The following is a 20199-nucleotide window of genomic DNA, read 5'->3' on the forward strand; positions in this document are numbered from 1 at the left end:
TCCCATTCTCTGTCTCTATGTCTCTGTCTCTGTCTGTCTCTCTTTTCTCTTTCCCTCTCCTTCTCTCTCTCTTCCCCCCACTCTGTCTCTCTCTCTCTCTCCTGTCTCTCTCTCTGTCTGTGTCTGTCTCTTTCTATCTCTTTCTCTGTCACTCTCTCTGTCTCTCTCTCTCTGTGTGTCTCTTTGTCTCTCTTTTCTCTCTCCCTCTCCTTCTCTCTCTTTCCCCTCTCTCTGTCTCTCTCTCTGTCTCTTTCTTTCTCTCTCTCTCTCTCTCTCTCTCTCTCTCTCTTTCTCTTTCTCTCTCTCTCTCTCTCTCTCTCTCTCTCTCTCTCTCTCTTTGTCTCTCTTTTCTCTCTCCCTCTCCTTCTCTCTCTCCCCTCTCTCTGTCTCTCAGTCTGTCTCTCTGCCTCTGTCTCTCTGTCTCTCTTTGTCTTTCTGTCTCTGTCTTTATCTCTCTCTCTCTCTCTCTCTCTCTCTCTCTCTCTCACACACACACACACACACACACACACACACACACTCACACTCACCCTCACACTCCTAGGTGGGCGTGTGGAAAGGCAGGGGGAGGGGCCCATCGTTGTACCGACAACATCTGGCCTCTGGAAGCCACGGGAGCCTCGTGGGGCCTTCCATGGCCCCGAAGGCCGGCCAGGGCTCTGAGCCGCAGACAAGGTGTGTCGGGCCTGGCAACAACAGGGGCTTTTCTGTGTGTGTCATCATTCCCCACAGCTGGGTCTCCTCCCTGCCAAGAAAAGCCTGTGTGTACAAACAAGGCGGACACCAAGGGATGGAGCCTGGGAGCCGGGGAACAGGGTTGGATCTTCCATTTTAAACAAAGGCAAAGCCTCATAGAGTAGGCACTGGAAAGGACCTGAGAGAGACAGTCAGTCCAACCTTGTCACTTCCCTGAGGAGGGAGCCTAGATACAGAGAGTGCAAGCTATTTGCTCAAGGTCACACAGCAAATGAATGTCACATTCAGAACTCAAATCCAGGTCTCTCAACGCCCCAGGCCTAGGACACCATCCACTGCACCACACTGCCTGTCAGTTTTGTCTTATTTTGAGCTTGACAAAAGCTTTTAAATGATCCAAAAAAAAAAAAATATGAATCAGTCAAGCATGTACCTGATGTCTCTATTTTATTCTCTTGTTTAGTTTATCTGATTCTACGTGATCTCGTGGACTTTTTGTCCATGGGGATTTCTTGGCAGAGTTACTGGAGTGGTTTTCCCTTTCTTTCTCCAATGTGTCTCCTTCCTATAAATAAGGAAACTGAGGCAAGGTTAAATGACTTGCCCAGGGTCACACAGCCAGAAAATATCTGAGGCTAGATTTGCACTATAGATGCTATCTACTGTATAATCCCGGGTGGGGGTTTGGGGAGATGGGGGCAGGGACCGTTGTAATGGCAACATCTAGCATCTGGAAGCTGTCGGAAGGGGAAATGCCTCGCGGGGCTCCTCATCCTCCTCTGTGCCTCTAACAGGAGCCAGTGTTATGTAGTGGTGAGGTTTATAGAGCTCTGCGTCCCCACACCTCTGAGGGGCAGAGGCTATTATTACCCTCAGTTTCCAGATGAAGAAACAGAGCTTCAGACCTTGGTTTCCCCGTTTGTAAAACGGGAGATAATATCTGCCTCACTTAAAAGCTCTCAGAAACACGGTCACATCGAGTTTTTCATGTCTGCAGCCCCCCTAATTTCCTCCTTCTCCCCCACTTTCTCCTGAGAATCTTAGGTGGTGACTTGTAGCCCCCACCCTGCCCAGAGCGGGGCAGCCTCGTAGCTACAAGTGGTCAGGGGCCCCAGATTCCAGTCCTGCCCTCTTTTTTAACAAACCCTTCTCTTCATTCTCTCATTTCTTCCTCATGTTTTCCAGATCAGCCCTGACTCTCCCTGTTGGATCAGGAACAATAGAAGGGTGGGGTAGGGAAGATCAAGGGTGGGTGCCAGTCCCAGGAGGTGGGGCTTCCTGGGAAATCTCCCTTCCCCATCACTCACCATGGCCCAGGTGCAGAGAATCTCCCAATCTTCCTCAAGACCGCTCCAGGAAGTGGGAAATAGGCCCAGAAATGGTGGGCAATTGGGCTCCAGGCTGATTCATGGCACGCAGACGGGCGTGTGCTCCCCGACTTAGCCCAGCACTCCTCCCTCTAGACAGGCTGGTCTTGAGCATCAAACCGGGAAAGCTGGAAGATGGGCGGGACCCAGCCCAGCTCCCAGACCCTCACTGATCCATAGCAAATGGTCAATACACAAGCGTTTTGTGAGCATCTGCTCCCTAGCGGGCGCCCTGCTAGTCATACAAAGAATGAAACGGAATCAACAATGGACCGAGGCCCTTCTAACCTATTGTGGATCCAACATATGAATTAAGAATTCTGTGTGTGTGTGTGTGTGAATGTGTGTGTGAATATGTGTGCTGTATGAGAGCGTGTGTGAGTGTGAGTATGTGTGTGTGTGTGAATGTGTGCTGTATGAGAGCTTGTGTGAGTGTATGTGTGTGTGTGTGAATGTGTGTGTGAATATGTGTGCTGTATGAGAGCGTGTGTGAGTGTGTGTATGTGTGTGTGTGTGAATGTGTGCTGTATGAGAGCTTGTGTGAGTGTATGTGTGTGTGTGTGAATGTGTGTGTGAATATGTGTGCTGTATGAGAGCGTGTGTGAGTGTGAGTATGTGTGTGTGTGTGAATGTGTGCTGTATGAGAGCTTGTGTGAGTGTATGTGTGTGTGTGTGAATGTGTGTGTGAATATGTGTGCTGTATGAGAGCGTGTGTGAGTGTGTGTATGTGTGTGTGTGTGAATGTGTGCTGTATGAGAGCTTGTGTGAGTGTATGTGTGTGTGTGTGAATGTGTGTGTGAATATGTGTGCTGTATGAGAGCGTGTGTGAGTGTGAGTATGTGTGTGTGTGTGAATGTGTGCTGTATGAGAGCTTGTGTGAGTGTATGTGTGTGTGTGTGAATGTGTGTGTGAATATGTGTGCTGTATGAGAGCGTGTGTGAGTGTATGTGTGTGTGTGTGAATGTGTGTGTGAATATGTGTGCTGTATGAGAGCGTGTGTGAGTGTGAGTATGTGTGTGTGTGTGAATGTGTGCTGTATGAGAGCTTGTGTGAGTGTATGTGTGTGTGTGTGAATGTGTGTGTGAATATGTGTGCTGTATGAGAGCGTGTGTGAGTGTGAGTATGTGTGTGTGTGATATGTGTTAGGGACGGTTGGTGTGTGGGGTGTGTGGAGTATTGGTGTGGTTAATGTGGTGAATAGTGTGCTGTATGAGGCGGTGGAGTGTATGTGTGTGTGAGTTGGTGTGAATGTGTGGGAACTATGTTGTGTGTAAATGGGAGGGTGTGTGAGTGTGTGTGTGTGTGTGTGTGAATGTGTGCTGTATGAGAGCTTGTGTGAGTGTATGTGTGTGTGTGAATGTATGTGAATATGATGCTGTATGTGGCGTGTGTGAGTGATAATTGTGTGTGAGTAAGTGTTGAATATATGGCTATAAGCGTGTGTGAGTGTATGTGTGTGAGTATTGAAGGGTTGAATATGGCTGTAGAGAGCGTGTTGATGTGAATATGTGTGTGTGGTTGAATGTCTGTAGATGTGTGTGAATGTGTGTGTGAATGTATGTGTGAATATGTGTGCTGTATGAGAGCGTGTGTGAGTGTATGTGTGTGTGTGTGAATGTATGTGTGAATATGTGTGCTGTATTGAGAAAATGTGAGTGAAGTATGTGTTTGTGTGAATTGTGGCTATAAAACTAAGTTAAGTAATATGTGTGAATTATATATTGCTTAAGAACTTATGTGAAGTATATTGTGTGTGTGTAATGTGTGTGTTGAAATAATATCTTAAGAAGCGTGTATGTAGTATTGTGGTGTGAATGTTTATGGGCGATGGTGTATTGTGTGTGGAATTGTGTTGATAATAATGTGCTGATGAAAGGTATGTAATTGTGTGTGGTATGTGAATGTGTGGAATATGGCTTAAGGAGAGCGTGTTGTGTAATGTGTGTGTGTGAAATGTATATATGGAAGCTATTGAGTGTATGAAATGTTGTGGAATGTAGTGTGAATATTGGATAATATGAGAAGCGTGTGTGAGTTATTGTGTGTGTGTGTGGAAATGTGTGTGAATATGTGGCTATAATGAGAGCGTGTGATGTAGTAATGTGTGTGTGTGAGTGTGTGCTGAGGAACTTATGTGAAGTGTTGTGTGTAGTGGAATTGTGAAAATTATGTGCTGTATGAGAGCTTGTGTGAGTGTATGTGTGTGTGTGAATGTGTGTGTGGAATAAGTGTGCAATAGGAGCAGGTGTGAGTGTGAAGTGTGTGTTGTGAATGTGCTGTATGAGAGCGGAGTGTATGTGTGTGTGTGTGAATGTGTGTGTGAATATAATGCTGTAGAGCGTGGTGAGGAAGTGTAATGTGTGTGGATGTGGAATAGGTGTGTGTGAATATGTGTGCTGTATAAGCGTTGAGGTGAAAGTAAGTAAATATGATGTGTGAAATTTAAAGGAGAGTGTGGATGTATGTGTGTGTGTGTGATGAAGTGAATATGTGTGGCGAGAGCTGAGGATGTATGTGTGTGTGTGTAATGTTGAATATTGATGCTGTAAGGGCGTGTGAGTGTGATATGTGTGTGTGTGAATGTGTGTAGATGAGAAGCTATGGTAGAATTGTGTAATGTGAAAGTGGGTGTGAATAATTGTGCTGTATAAGCTTGTAGAGTGTATGTTGTGTGTGGGAATGATGTGTGAATATGTGGCTGTATGAGAGCGTGTGTGAGTGTGAGTATGTGTGTGTGTGTGAATGTGTGCTGTATGAGAGCTTGTGGTGAGTGTGTGTGTGTGAAATGTAAAGAATATATGTGTTAGAGCGTGGTTGATGTATGTGTTGTGAATTATGTGTGAATAGTGCTTAGAGAAATGTGGTGTATGTGTGTGTGTGTGAAATATGTGTGAATATAAGCAATAAGGAGTTGTGTGAGTGTATGTTGTGTGTGTGTAATGTGGAAATGTGCCATATGCTTGTGAATATGATATGTGTGTATGTAATGTAATATGTGGGTTTGTGCATAGAGAAGAGTGGTGAAGTGTAGGTGTGTAAGTGTGTTGAATATGTATGTAATAGGCTGTGTGAGTGTATATGTGTGTGTGTGAATGTGTGCTAGGAGATAGGGTATGTGTGTGTGTGAATGTATGTGTGTGTGTGTGTATGAAAATGTGGGAGTGTATGTGTGTGTGTGAATGTGTGTGTGAATATGTGTGCTGTATGAGAGCGTGTGTGAGTGTATGTGTGTGTGTGGAATATTATGCGATAGCGTGTGGATTAATTGGTGTGATAGTTATGAATGTGGGATATATGTGCTGTATGAGGAAGCGTGGAGAGGTGATATGTGTGTGTGTGAATGTGTGCTGTATAGAAATTGTGTATGATGGGTGGTGTGAATTATGTGGAAAGGACGATGAGGCGGGGAGTGTTGGTGTGTTTGTGAATGTATGTGTGATAGTGCTGAGAGCGTGTGTATGTTTGGATAGTAATGTGTGTGAATATGTGCTGTATAGGAAGCATGTGTGAGGTGTGTGTGTGTGAATTTATGTGTGAATATGTGTGCTGTATGAGCGAGTGAAGGGGAGTATGTAGATTGGTGTGTGAATATATGTGCTGCATATAAGGCGTGTGGTGTAATATGTTGGATATGTGTGCTGTAGAGGAGTAGTATGTGTGTGATGTGGAATGTTTGTGTGTCTGGTAGAAGTGTGGTGTGTGTGAGTGAGTGTGAGTGAGTGGGTCCTTTCACTAGCTGCTGGAGAGACGAGGAGCGGCTGGTGTAGAGCCGGGAGGGGAAAGTGCCGGCCACAGCCGGGGGCAGTGTGGGCGGCTGACACAGAGCAGCTGGGAAGGGTGGAAGCCTATGTACTATGTGATAAGAGGCAACATTACTTGTAACAATATGTTACATCATGTGGTATATGACAATATGTATCATTGGGGATACTACATAGGATACACTATGTAGGATACACTACAGAATGCCCTGCAACATAATATACAATATGTATTGTTATATGTAATAGTAACACCAACGATAGTAAGTTAAATAACATTTAACAGAACAAGCCCCCCTTTGGTTCCCCAGCTGACAGGGAGCAGCTTGAACCCGTAGAGGGAGGGAGGGGTGCGGTCAGACCAGAGATGTGCTCAGGAACTCTCCATCCCCTGGAAACTCAGTTCAGAACCTGTCCTGCGCCAAGCACGGGTCCATCTGTATCCGGCAGGAGGGCCTGAGCGGGGCCTGGGGCCGCTCCTGCACCTGCGGGACGCCCTCTGCTCCTTTGGGACCCCGCGCCGGCTCTGTCCCACCCCCACTCAACCGTGCTCTCTCTGTGCCCCCACAGGTCTCGTCTGTGACCGGGACCGTCTGACTTTCAGCTTCTGCGAGACCCTTCTCCTCCTGGGCAGGTGCCACTTGCCAAGCGTCAGGACCCAGTGCTGCAAGACCTGCAGCCGGGACAACTACGGGGCCCGAGACCGGGGCGACGAGCGGGCGTCCCGCCGCTGAGCCCGCCGCCCGCCCCCTCCCCTCGGAGGGGTAGTTCACGGATCTGAGGAGGCAGCCGCTCCCTCCCTTTGCCCACCTCCGGGGGCAGCACGGAAGGTCGGCCCTGGCAGGAGGGACTCCGGTGCTCATCACAACCCAGGGAAGACACTACTGTTGTTACGATTATTGTTATTTTTAATAACATTATGGTAATTATTATTATTTTAAAAGCACACCCCGTGGGGCGGATTGTTCCACAGCTGAGAAGGATGTGGTCTTACCTCATAACCCACTTCCCTGGGGAGAGCACTCTCTGAGCGTCCCCTCATCTCAAGCCCCCACTCACTCACTCACTTGCCCTCAATGGTGCTAACCAGCAGGATCTCCTGCTCTGTCACCTGTCCGACGGGGACAGACACCTCGACTTCCTGGGAATGGGGGACGCTCCCCCCACCTCTCCCCAAAAAGGTTCTTAATGTTTTTTATTCTAATGAAGGTTCAAGGAACCCCAACTTTTTGTATTATAAATAAATATCTATTATCCCAAAGAACAGGTCTCCTCTTTGCTTATTAGGGGAGGGAGGATGGCAGGAAGTGGAGCTGAGGAAAGTTGGAAATTGGATGTGACTCTGGGATCATCTGACTTCAAAATGGATCCCCCTGGACTAGGAACCAAGAGGGTGCAAAGTAGTCAAGAGGGACAAGGATGGGTGCAAGGCACAGGAGACCCTGAGGATCCCTTTCATTGTGGCTAATGGCAGTAAAACTCCTGAGCTCCATTGGCTCCCTTCTCTTCTCTCATCTGATCCCCAACCTAGGAGCCCCCAAATGCCAGGAATGGGCTTGTCCAAGCTCCCGCTTCAGGACTGGCTCCCACTGTCTGGCTTCCAGAAGAGCTGACTGGGGCTGGGACACAGAGATTCGCCACCCACTTGCAGCTTTCATGGCCATTCTTGTTCCATCCCTCTGGCTTTCCAAGGGGCTGGATAACAGATCACAATTATCCATCACTTTGAGATTTACAAGGGATGGCGAGGCAAAATGGACCCATGATTCACTGGCATAGGAAACTTCCAGGTGAGGGAATCCCCTCTGAAACTCAAGGTCTTGGCAAGTTGCTTGTCTGGAGCATCGAGAAGCTAAGCGATTTGCCGAAGCTCACACAGCCTGGGCAGTGTCTGAGGTGGGTCTCGAAACCAGATCTTCTGGGCCTTCCGGGGCCTTTCCACTATATCATCTGCCCTTCCAAAAGAGTTACAAAGCTCTGGCTTTCTGTCACAACAACCTGGCGAGACAGGAGAGTCGATTCTATTTTACAAATGGGAATAATTAAGCTGTGGTCAAGTGATTTACCCACCACCACCCGGCTGGTTACTGGTCAAAGTCAGGATTCAAATGTACATCTCCTGCAGCCAGGTCCACAGCTTTCCCCTGCGCCCCTCCGTTTCCCCTCCTCTTACACAGAATCCAAACTGTTCTCTAAACAGGGGGGCAGGAATTACTATTTTTGTTTAATGAGGAGGACCCTGGAACCAGGAGCTGTGAAAGGCTCATAAGAGTCTTCACTGGGGGGCTCCCCATTTACTTTGATCAGAATGGAGTGGCCAGAAGACCAGAAGTCGGGAGCTGGCGGATGACCCATTGGCCACGGGAGAATCCCCAGATCCTGAGCACCCGGTTGGATGCCCTTCTTGGAATTCACCCGACTACTGCTCCGGATCTCTATAGCACCCTCTTCCCAAGGTGTCTCCTGATGCGCGGAGCCTTCTGCCGCGGCCCAGGTATAGTTCTGAGGAAAAGGGGGAGCTTTTCAACCACGGTCCAGGAACTTGGTAAAAAATAAAATTTAGATTATGCTATTCCAATATGCGTGATTTCTTTTGTATCTTATCCCTCTGCTGCATTTAAAAATATGATTCTGCAAAGGGTCCATGGGTTCCATTCACTAGCTCACCAAAGAGGTTCAGGACATAAAGGGTCAAAGCCTAACTCAAGAATCATTTCCATGAAGCCTTCCCTCCTCTTCCACTGGCAAGGACATTGTTTACTGCCTCTCCAGTGCCTTTATCACATGTAACAGTTACGTGGGTCTTGCCTTCTCTTCCTACCAGCTAGTAACCTCCACAAGGGCAAGATTCAGTTAACAAGCATTTATTATGCACCTTCTGTGTTCCAGGCAGTATGTTGGATAGAGAAGAATTCTGAGACAAAAGTGAGATCAGTTCCTGTTCCCAAGGAGCTTACAGTCTACTAGAGATGCCCCCTCCCCTCCCCCCAAAAAAAGAGTTTTGCTCTGTACAGCTACAAGATTATATGTGGAGCCCAAGGACATTAGATCATCACGCCTTTTCCACTAACATTAGTAATATCATTCCCTGGAGCAAAGAGAGGAAAGGACATGGGAGTGGTACGTAAGCGGAGGCAGGCCGGATGGCAAGGTGCCCACCTTGGCTAAACTCTGGTGTCTGGGTAGAGCTTGTGCTCTCCCTATAGTTAGCACTTAATACAAGTTTGTTGGATGGATAAATGTTTGGTTACATGGATTGATGGATGACTATACGGATGGTTGGATGGATGGATGGATGGATGGATGGATGGATAGTTGGATGGTTGAATAGCTGGATAGATGGATGGATGGATCAAATAATTCACAACATCACGGATTTTTCATTTTTAATTGAAGAGCTCATTTATTCCTGCTAGGTACTGAGCACCATGCCAGACTATTAGCAAAACAGGCGTAGGACTCGCTGCCTGCCTTGAAGGCACTGCTACTCTAGAAGGGGAGGGAAGACTGAAAGATTTAGGGAAAATCGTGAAGATCTAGGGAAGCAGAGGCATTTTTTTGGATTTCAGGTACCGTTCAACTCTACGTTGTCTATGACTTAAGAAGCAGTTCAGACAGTAAGAGCTTTGGGAGTTCAAAGAAGGGATCCATTTTTGGAGGCTGGACTTTATAGGGAAGCTCTCCCTTATGGTGGATCTTCAAGAAGAAACAGCATTTATATCACACTTTCAGGTTGACAAATCCTTTTTATGATCATAATTTCATTTAAGCCTCATTACTTCATCACACCCCTGTGAGGCGGGTCCCAAAGGTATTGTTATCCCACTTTTCAGATGGGAAAATTTCTCAAGATCCCTGATGATGGAAGATGAAAACTGGAACCGAGTCTCTTAGCCATATCCCACAATTTCTCCCTTTCACAATCACACATATATGAGGAAGGTCATTTGTCATTTTGTCCAAATGATGACCAGGGGGCAGAGCCTGACATGGGCCATTTTTCATCCTTGTGAAAAGCACGGGGGAAAACTCTGTGCAGGGAGTCCCCGGGAGGCACATGGCTCCCTACCCAGGGCCATTCCAGGGCAACATCTGCCTGCCACCTCCAGCTGACCAGGAAGGTCTGGCTCTGTTTGTTTCCTTCCAACCTTGGAATTTGGGTTATTTAGAGATTCTTCAGGCTGTGCTGGGTTGGGCTGTTTGCTCCCAGTAGCATCCTGATCCTATTATGTGTCCTTGGCTCCCACCCCTTGTTCCCTCTTTCTCTTCCTCTTCTCTTCCTCTCTCTTATTATTTCCTCCTTCCTCTCTCTTTCATCCTTCCCCCTTTTCTCCCCTCAATCTTTTTACTCTGCTTTTTCTTCCTCTTACATTCTCCCATTCTCTCCTCTTATTCTTTCTACTTCTTATGTTCTCTTCACTTCTCTTTTTTTCTGCTTCTCCTCCATTCTTCTCTTCCTCATTCTCCCTCCCCTGTCCTTTCTTCACATTCTCTTCCATCTATCCTCCTTCCACTTCTTTCTCACAGAATTCTCCTGCCCCTTTTTTTCTACCTTTCTTTACATTTTCTTACTCTCTTCTCCCTTCTTTCTCCCTCTTCTTTAAGTCTCCCTGAATCTATTTTTATTTACAAAATTAAAAAAAAAGTTCCCCACATTTGCTGCCTATTATGTGAAATATGACTTCCTGTATTGTCCTACACCCCCCTCCTTTTAGCTCCCATGGAGTCCAGGAAGTGAAGAATGAGCCTCCTCAGTCTTGCTGTGAGTTCATGGGTTGTGGCCAAATCCCTTCTTGGGATTTCTTTATGTGTCCAAATCAAAGAGTCCCGGATGGATGGATGCTGTCCGATAATTCTAATGTGTATATTCTAAGAGGGCCCTGCTAGAAATAGACTACCTTTCCAGAATCACGAAATAGGATTCCCAGAACCACCAAAGGGGACCTTCCTGGCCCTAGAGTCCCTGCTCTGCCTAATGGGAGGGTTGAACTTTAGTTCCTCCCATTAAGTAGAACAGGGTCTTACTTTTAAATGTGTATCCCCAGCTCTTAACACACAATGAGCACTTAGTAAACACCTCATTCATTCATTCATCAAATCATTCATTCACTCCTTCCCTCATTCATTCATTCTATAAGGGGAAACTGAGGTCTAGAGAGAAGAGGGAATTGACCAAGGTGGTTGACCCCCAATCTTGGAGAGCCTTTGACTCCCAATTAATTTCTTTTCCTATTTGCCCAAGGGAACTGGAAGCCATCCAGTCCACTCACAACAAATGAAGACATTTAGCCTTTGTTCATAATCCGTACAAAGTATGTGTACACACACTACAGCAGAGGCTCCTGTCGTCTCATGAGGGCATCTGGGAGCCAAAAGGTGAGCAAGGCTGAGGCAAGACGAGCCTTGGACAAATTAATCTCACTTGTGCAGTATCTGGACAAGGTGGATTATATTGTCGTTTTCTGCCTTGATTAGACTATGCCTGGAATATTGTGCCTGGATCTGGATGCTGCTTTTAGAAGGCACCTTGGGAATCATCCAAAAGAGGGCTGCTAGTAATAGTAAAGATAATATTAAATGAGAAACCAAAGAACTTTAAAGTGCTCTCTAAGGGCTAGCTGGTGTTAGTAGGAATAATCCAATGTTGTTCATTTGTTTTTCAGTTGGGTCTGACTTTTTGTGACCTCTTGTGGGTCTTCTTGGCAAAGATACCAAAGGGATTTGCCATTCCTTCTCCAGCTCACTTTACAGGTGAGGAAACTGAGGCAGACAGGGTTAGACTGATGAGGGAAAGATTCCAATCTTTGATTCCCAACCCCCCTAGCTAATGTAAATTACCCTTTGACTCACAAATCCTGGTCCCTTTGAATTCCAATAGAAGTTCCGGACCTGTCCCAGCCCCACCCGGATCTGAGCCAACTTTGGGGCTACACCCCAAAGCCCCTCGAGCTAAGTCTCCGACTTAAAAGGACCACACTGGGAACCCCTCTTTGCAGAGATTCCAAACATGGTCGCCATGTGAGGACCCTCTGTCCACTGGACCCTCTGTCCAGTGCCCTCCTTATCTCTACCTTCACCTATCTCCTACTTCTAAACTCAGTAATAAACCTCCTTTATTAATCTAGCTCTCTGGGCCAATAAATGCTTTTATTGGGAATCCGTGCCGCTACTAGACCTTATACCGCCGTATCCTTGCGCCGAATCCCAGGGGGTTGCAGGGGAACTCTATTTGACTCCCTGTACCCCAAACCCGCCACTAGACCTAACTAAACCCTAATTTCATTTAGGTACCCCAAATGTAGACCTCAACATGTGGTCTACACCTCAACATTTGGTTCCTGACCTCAACAAGATGACTCACCCAGGGTCCCAAGCTATGGTGTCTGAGGCCAGATTTGAGCTCAGGAGGAGGAGTCTTTAGGATCCCAAGCCCGATGCTCTCTGCACTGTAGTGCCATCTAGCCGACCATAATTTGTTATTGCTCTTAATAGTCATGGTAATTATGGGTGTTGATAATGAAAATGGACAAAGCTTGAACTATAAGACTTGCTGGCGATGTTATTGTTGCTTGTTCTTCATTTCCGGTGGAGGAGCCCATCGTGGCGTGATGTCTTGACTCCCTGTAAACTGGATTTAAGTGAAGCAATTGCAGTGGACAAACCTAGAGTCCAGAGGACCTAATTGAGCCTTGCTGGCTGGGTCAGGTAACTCTGTCTGCCTTAATTTCCCCATGTGTAAAATGAGCTGGAGAAGGAAATGGCAAAGCACTCTCTCTGCCAAGAGAATCTGCCCACATGGTCTGTGTCCCAAAGACATTGTAAAATACAACATGTGCAAGAACGTTTGTAGCAGCAAAGAAGTGGAAAATGAGTGGATGCCCATCAGCTGGTCATGGCGGGATAAATTATGATATATGAACATTATGAAATATTATTGTTCTATAAGAAACAATCAGCAGGAGGATTCCAGAAAAGCCTGGAGAGACTGACAGAACCTAATGCTGAGTGAAGTGAGCAGAACTGGGAGAACCCGGTGTACAGCAACAAGGTTATAGAGCAACTGTGAAGGACACGGCTCTTCTCAGCAATGCAATGGTTCAAGGCAATTCCAATAGACTTGGGATGCAAAGTGCCATCTGCATCCCAAGAGAGGTCTATGAGACTGAATGTACACCAAAGAATAATGTTTTCACCTTTTCTTATTATTTGTGATCATTTGTTTGCTTGTTGGTTTCTCCTTTTGATCTGATTTTTTTCTCGTGCAGCATGATGAAGATGGAAATATGTTTAGAAGAAATGCACATGTTTAACCTATATTGGATTGCTTGCTGTCTGGGGGAGGAGGAAGGAAGAGAGAAAAATCTGGATCACAAAGTTTTGTAAAGGTGAATGTTGAAAACTATTTCTGCATGTATTTGGAAAAATAAAAAGCTATCAAATGTCAAAAATGAAAAAGCCATTCTCATCCAGAGAGAGCACTATAGAGACTGAAGATTGAATGAGGATCAAAGCATAAGATTTTTACCTTTTTTTTCTCCTGATTTTTCCCTTTTGTTCTGATTTTTCTTTCACAACATGACTAGTATAAAACATGTTTAAAATGGTTGCATATAACATGAAAACTGTTTGGATCTGCACACATACATTGTATCTAGGATATACTAGGACATATTCAACATATATAGGACTGCTTGCCATCTGGCGGAAGAGGGTGGAGGGTGGGAGGGAAAAATCGGAACAGAAGTGAGTGCAAGGGATAATGTTGTAAAAAAATTACCCTGGCATGGATTCTGTCAATAAAAAGTTACTATAATAATAAAAAAAAATAAAATGGTTGCGTATGTATAACCTATATCAGATTGCTTGTTTCTTTGAGAAGGGAAGAGGTAAAGGAAGGAAGGAAAAAAACTTTGGAACTCAAAATCTTACAAAAGGGATCTTTATATATAATTGGAAAAAATAAAATAAAATACTATTGAAGGAAAAAAAAAACCCCAAATGGGGTCACAGAGAGTCATTTATGAAAATGACTCAATAACAACAGCATTGCACAATGTCACTGGCCTCGTTCTCTCTTCCAGAGTCATCCAAGTCCAGTGGCAAAACAAGTTAGAATGATTGGCAATGGCTTGGTCTGCAGCGGGCGACCTGGGCATCCCTGCTACCTGCCTAAGCTCTAAGTGCTCCACACACCTGCTTCAGCTGCCTTCACGGCCATTGTTCTGGGCCACTCATTCTGCTGGAGAAGTCTTCCCACACTTGTGGTAAACACTCCCCAACTCCCCAACAAGCTGAGCCCTGGTTCTGCTCAGGACTCTGCACATGCTACAGCTTCTTAGTGGGGGGATTAGCTGAACCCAGCAAAGGTGGATGAACAGCCCTGAAAAGGGCTCCCCAAGGCCTCCCACCAGAGGTGCTACTGCTCCTCAACCGCCCATACACCCCACCTGCACACCTAGCTGCCCAAAGTTATTCTAGACATTAACTAATGCTATTAACAATTACTCGTGGTAATTTTATTAGTAACAAAAGCAGATAAACCTTAGAGAACTATATAAAGGCTAGCTATTATCATGCTAGCTATTATTTAGCCCAGAGAGGACAAGAGACCCAACTTCATGTACTGGAAAGACTGTTGCAGAGAAAAAGGTTTAGCTTTGTTCTGCTTGGCCCCCCAAGGCAGATCTAGGAACAACGGGTGGAAGATGAGGTGAGGCAGATTTAAGCTCAAGATTTCCTTGATTTCTTAAAAGATGTTGTCCAATCTCTTGTTTTCATCCTGGCTTTCAGGTAGTCCAATACTTCTTAGATTTTCTCTTCTGGATATAGTTTTCAGGTCAGTTGTTTTTCCATTGAGGCATTTTACATCTTCTATTTTTTCATTTTTTAAAAAATTTTGTTTGACTGATTCTTGAGTCATTCACTTCCATTTATTTGTCCAATTGTAATTTTAGTGAATTATTTTCTTCAGTTATAAGCTAATATTTCCTAACAATTAGAGTTACCTCAAAATAGAAACCAGCTGTCTGGTAAGGTAATGAGTTCCCCTTTCATGTAGAGGCTGGCTGACTGCTCATTGGGGATACTGCAAAGTAACTTCCTGATTGGTCTCTAGATGACCATGAATATCCCTTCCAGCTTTCAAATCCCATGATTTCATGAATTGACAATCTGTCAATGTTTTCAGCTGTGGCCAGTAGGGATAGCATAGAGCTGATCCCTGTAACCATGACCCTCTGATGGAGATTAGAAAGGGGATCTCTGGAAGAAGGGGATCCTGAAAGCTGAAAAAAGGTTCATCTAATATTGAGATTAGAAAGGGGATCTCTGGAAGAAGGGGATCCTGAAAGCTGAAAAAAAGATTCATCTAATATTGAAGTTAAGTAAGGTTATGGGCAGAAGAAATCTGTATTTTAAGAGACAACAATTTGAATGGAAAAAACCAGAACAACAATCCCAAGGAGAAATTCTGGTGTTTAAATAGGGGTTTAAGGCATAGTTTGACCACTAGGTGGTATCATTAGCCACTAAACTGATGCTGTTCAGTGAAAAGGAGCTAGTGCCAGATTGTAGCTTTTCACCTTGTGATTATGTACTCCATCCCACGGAACTGGGAACCTGTCCGGTTCTCTGTGGTTCGCAGAGACTGAATAGCCTTCTATTTCTGGGCATATGTGCAAATGCACATGTGGACACATACACCATCTTTTGTCAGTCTAGAGGTCCCAGTCATTGTGCTTTAACCAATTAGATCAACTCCGATCCTCACCCACAGGCCAAATTCAACCTCCTCCCTGTTCTTCCTATTTTTCAAATACATTAATTATACAGTCTTCACATAATAGTGTCAGCTTCCCCATGGGAATCAATAGGCATGTTCAAATACTGTACACAGTGTTTTGGTGTAGGGTTTTTGGTATAGGATTAATAAAAGAAATAAATTATATAGAAACACAGATCTACTACATTGCTGTCTGTATATCCAGTTTCTCTGGATCCATGCTAACCAAAATCTAGGAGTTCTAGGAAAGGCACAGTTCAACTTTTTAAAATTCTCTGTGGCTGTTCCTCCCTTGGGTGGGAAAAAATGTAGAAAAACAAAACACATGATAAAGCATTTTTAAAAAATACACAGAAGGAAGTTCAGAAAGGGACAAAGATAAGCAGGGAAATTCTGTTATTGTGTTAAATGTAATATACTGCCTCTGAGAGAAGTTCCCCATTTCATAAGCAATCCGATTTTGTTCTATTCTTTGTATTTTTTTTTTAATATTCTTGGTGTTTGTCAAGTTCGTAATTTAAAAAGAAAATAGAAACAGATAATAGGATCAAAGATGTAGAGCTAGAAGAGATCTCTGAGTTCATCTAGTCCAACCTCATCACTTTACAGTTGGAAAAATGAGGTCCAAACAGCAAAAGGGACTTACCCAACATCACACAGATAATAAGTAGTTGAGCTGGCACTGACAATCAGGTCCTGACTCCAAGTTGAGTGCTTCTCTCCTGACTACCATGACGCACCAACCGAACCTCCAGGAGAGTCAGCGTCCAGGAGAGCCGTTTATTAAATGAAAGAGGTGAGATTTCTTTGGGTTCTGGATCCCAGTTACTGCTCTTCCTTAGTGCATGGGTTGTGAACTCAAGAGATGACAGGCAGTCTTCCAGCCAGTATTTTTCCTTTCAATGTCCTTTTGCAGCCAGGGACCTCCAGCTGCTTCTTACCAAAGTCAAAATTAATGGAGGGAAGAGATGTAGAAAGCTGCTCTCTGCCCCCTTGCCACTGGGCCTCATCTGGACCCCTGCATCCTTGATGTCAAGTCCTTCAGTTCACATTTTCTGTGGCCATCCCTATGGCCAAGAGATACATCCTAAATCACTTTCTTTGTTGTTGTTTTTTTCATTTATGGGAAGGGCTGGCCCTAGACACAGAGCAGTAGGAGATAAGGATGCTAACTCTGAGGCAGCTGGTGGTACAGCACAACTCCAAACTTGGGATATTGGAAGTATCCAAGAGATTCTGTGAAGGAAAAGGTTTATAATGGCAGACAAGTGACCCAGCAACTGCCCTCGTGGTTGCTCTGTCTGTCTGTCTGTCTCTCTCTCTCTCCCCACTCTTCTTTCTTTCCTTCTTTCTCTTCCCTCCTCCTCCTTTCTTTCCTCCTCCTCTTCTTCTTTTTCTCATTTATCTCTCTATATGTCCTCTCCTTTTCTCTTCTCTCTTCTTGTCTCTTTCTCTGTCTCTGTCTGTCTCTGTCTCTTCCTTTCTTTTTCTTCCACTTTTTGTTTCTTTTCTCTTCTATCTTTCCCATGTCTCTGCCTCTATCTCTCTGTGTTTCTTTCTCTCTGTCTCTGTCTCAGTTTCTATCCTTTGTCTCTGTTTCTGTCACACACACACACACACACACACACACACACTGAAAATCTGTGAGATACTTCTTAGTCTCAATTACATGATTTCCAAATGGTCTAAATTCGTCAGTAATTGTTCTGAATAAAGCATGGTATCCAATCACTCGCTTAGTTATACCTCTTAGCTGAAAGTATGTAAAGTAACACCTGTCTAATTAAAGTATATTTGACATTTACACACCACTCCAGTGTTGTAGATAGTGCAAAGATTACATGGCCATTTAACAAATAAGGAAACTGAAACTTAGGGGAAAAAAATTGCCCATGGTCTTACAGCTAACATGTAAAGACTAGATTCTAATTACTGTATCCAGTCAGCCAACAAGCACTTATTAATGCTTACTGTGTACTTTACTGTCAGAAGCAAAGAAAGGTCAGGAGCAATCCCTGCCTTCTAAGAGTTCGTGTTCTGGTCCCAAGGACACAGCAGGAGCTGAGGGGATGCACCTTTAAGACCACCAGCCTAGATTTATTGCTATAAGCAGCAGACTCATGGGATTTGAACCTGACGAGCTCTTCACATCCAACTTAGTGGAGGACACAGTGGAGGGAGGGCCCATCCTGGAGTCAGGAAGGCCTGAGTTCATATCCAGCCTTGGACACTGACTAGCTCTAGTACTCTACACAAGTAATTTATCTTCTGCTTGCTGTAACTTCTTGTCTAAAAATGAGCTGATATAAAGGAGAGAAAGGGACCCACGTATGCAAAAATGTTTGTGGCAGCTCTTTTTGTCGTGGCCAGAGACTGGAAATTGAGTGGATTCCATCAGGTGGGGAACAAATTATGATCTATGAATGTTATGGAATATTATTGTTCTATAAGATCTCTAAGAAACGATCAGCAGGAGGATTCCAGAGAGGCCTGGAGAGACTTACATGAACTGATGCTGGGTGAAGTGAGCAGGACCAGGAGATCATTGTACAGGGCAACAACGAGACAGTCTGATCATCAATTCTGATGGACTTGGCTCTCTTCAACAGTGAGGGGATTGAAGCCAGTTCCAATGATCTTGTGATGAAGAGAGCCATTTGTACCCAGAGAGAAGACCATAGGACTGAGGGTGGATCACAACATCGCATTTTTACCTTTTTTGTTGTTGTTTGCTTTTTATTGTTGTTTTCTTTCTCATTTTTCCTTTTTTGATCTGATTTTTCTTGTGCAGCATGGTAATTGTGGAAATATGTATAGAAGAATTGCACAGGTTTAACATATATTGTATTTTACTTTCCATCTAGGGAAGGGAGTGGGGAGGAAAGAGGGAAAAAATTTGGAGCACGAGGTTTTGCCAGGGTGAATGTTGATAATTATCCTTGCCTATATTTCTTATATATATATATATATATATATATATATATATATATATATATATATTTACAGGATATATACATGGGTAACTTTACAGCATTAACAATTGCCAAACCTCTTGTTCCATTTTTTCACCTCTTACCCCCCACCCCCTCCCCCAGATGTTTGCCTATATTTTGAAAATAAAAAGCTTTAATTAAAAAAAATGAGATGACAGCTCCTACCCTCTCTGGCTGGGTTGTTGTGAAGATTTAAATGAGTCAATAGCCATTCAGTGCTTAACACAGTGTCTGGCATAGCGTGGGTGCTCAATAAAGGACCTTGCTCTGTTTCCTTCCTTCCTCACCCATGTTCCCCAAGCTGCCCGCTCGGGAAGCCATCCTCTCTGCTGACACATTCCTGCCTCCCTGGCGGTGTCCCCAAAGCCCGAACCACAGCACTCCCAGCTCCCCTGGGCCTGGGCTGGCCGTCTCCCCATTGTTTATTTGCCCGGAAATGTAGTCCCTGCTGCTTGGGACGTGCTCGGGGCTGGGCTGCCAGGTGGCTGGTTATGAATGGAGAGAAGACGTGAGCTTGCAAGGCAAAGGCAGGGACCAGCCCCTGGGCCCCCGACCTCACCCCTTCAACGGAAGACTTCTTAACCAGATGTTTCCCCACAGCCCAGAGCCCGAGGAGGCATCTCTCTGCTGGCAGCCTTCACCTGGACGCCTTTCAAAGCCTCCCTGGGCCCTGTGGTTTGTCCACAGGTATCTGCTGAGCTCCCAGCTATGTGCCCGGTCCTGTGCTGTGGAAAAACAAGGGGAAGAGAAGGCCTGGTCCCTGCCCTCCACCCCCACCCCTGGGAACTCAGGCAGGCTGGAAAAGATGGGAAACAACCCATGACAATGTGGGATCAGGGCCAGGTGGAGGTGTTACGGGAATTTGGAGGGGGTTGATAATAAACTGACTTTCTGATGGTAACCTGAGATTCAGGGAGCGTTTGGTGCAGAGCAGGAAGAGGACCTCCTTCCTCTGGTTTTTGACTTTGATCTGGCTTAATTTTTTCATGGAATTCTCAAAGGACAAGGAGAAAAAGATCTCACTTTCTTCTAGTTCCCCTCCAAAATAGTGCATTGGTTGTATTGAACTGAATTCAACCATCTGTCAATATTTTTTGAGGGGAAATGAACACAAATCATAGGATAATTTGGGGTCCATTTATTCTTGAGAAAATTGTGTGTATTTCCAAGGCTGATCAACATGGCACATTCTATCTGTGACTCATATTCCAGTCAGGGTTTTCAGGTCAGCACATCTTTCTGGCCGTCCCTTGGGCTATTTCTGGTCGGAGGTCCCTGACTGCTAAATGAGATGCCCCCCAGAGGTATTTCCTAAAAAGGAGTAGAGCTGGGGTCTGGGATTTCCCCCAAAGGAAACACAAGTTGGGGTAGAGAGGAGGAAAGGAAGAAACAGGGACAGATGACCACTAGACAAGGGGTTTCCCCAGGAATAAGTTATCTCATGACAGCTCACTGCTCCGCCTGTTACTGTAGAAATACACCACTTCTAGCTAGGAATGACGCTGAGGTTCAGAACCAAATGTTGAGATTAAGGGGAGCAATTGCCAGCAAAGGATGAGATTCAGTCCTGTGACGAATTCACAATGGCCTTTCTCTTTTTT

General features: G+C 45.0%; 1 protein-coding gene across 1 annotated transcript in view; it reads left to right on the plus strand.

The window, feature by feature from the left end:
* The window catches only part of ADAMTS7 (ADAM metallopeptidase with thrombospondin type 1 motif 7), a 159599-nt gene extending 152292 nt beyond the window's left edge, over positions 1-7307 (plus strand). Inside the window, exon 24 of the mRNA XM_031956764.1 lies at positions 6395-7307. Coding sequence (XP_031812624.1) covers positions 6395-6558 — 164 coding nt within the window. The 3' untranslated portion in view covers positions 6559-7307. The remainder of the gene's footprint in view (positions 1-6394) is intronic.
* Positions 7308-20199: the final 12892 nt, after the last annotated feature.

This window comes from Sarcophilus harrisii, chromosome 2 (assembly GCF_902635505.1).
Source record: "Sarcophilus harrisii chromosome 2, mSarHar1.11, whole genome shotgun sequence".
Classification (NCBI taxonomy): Eukaryota; Metazoa; Chordata; class Mammalia; order Dasyuromorphia; family Dasyuridae; genus Sarcophilus; species Sarcophilus harrisii.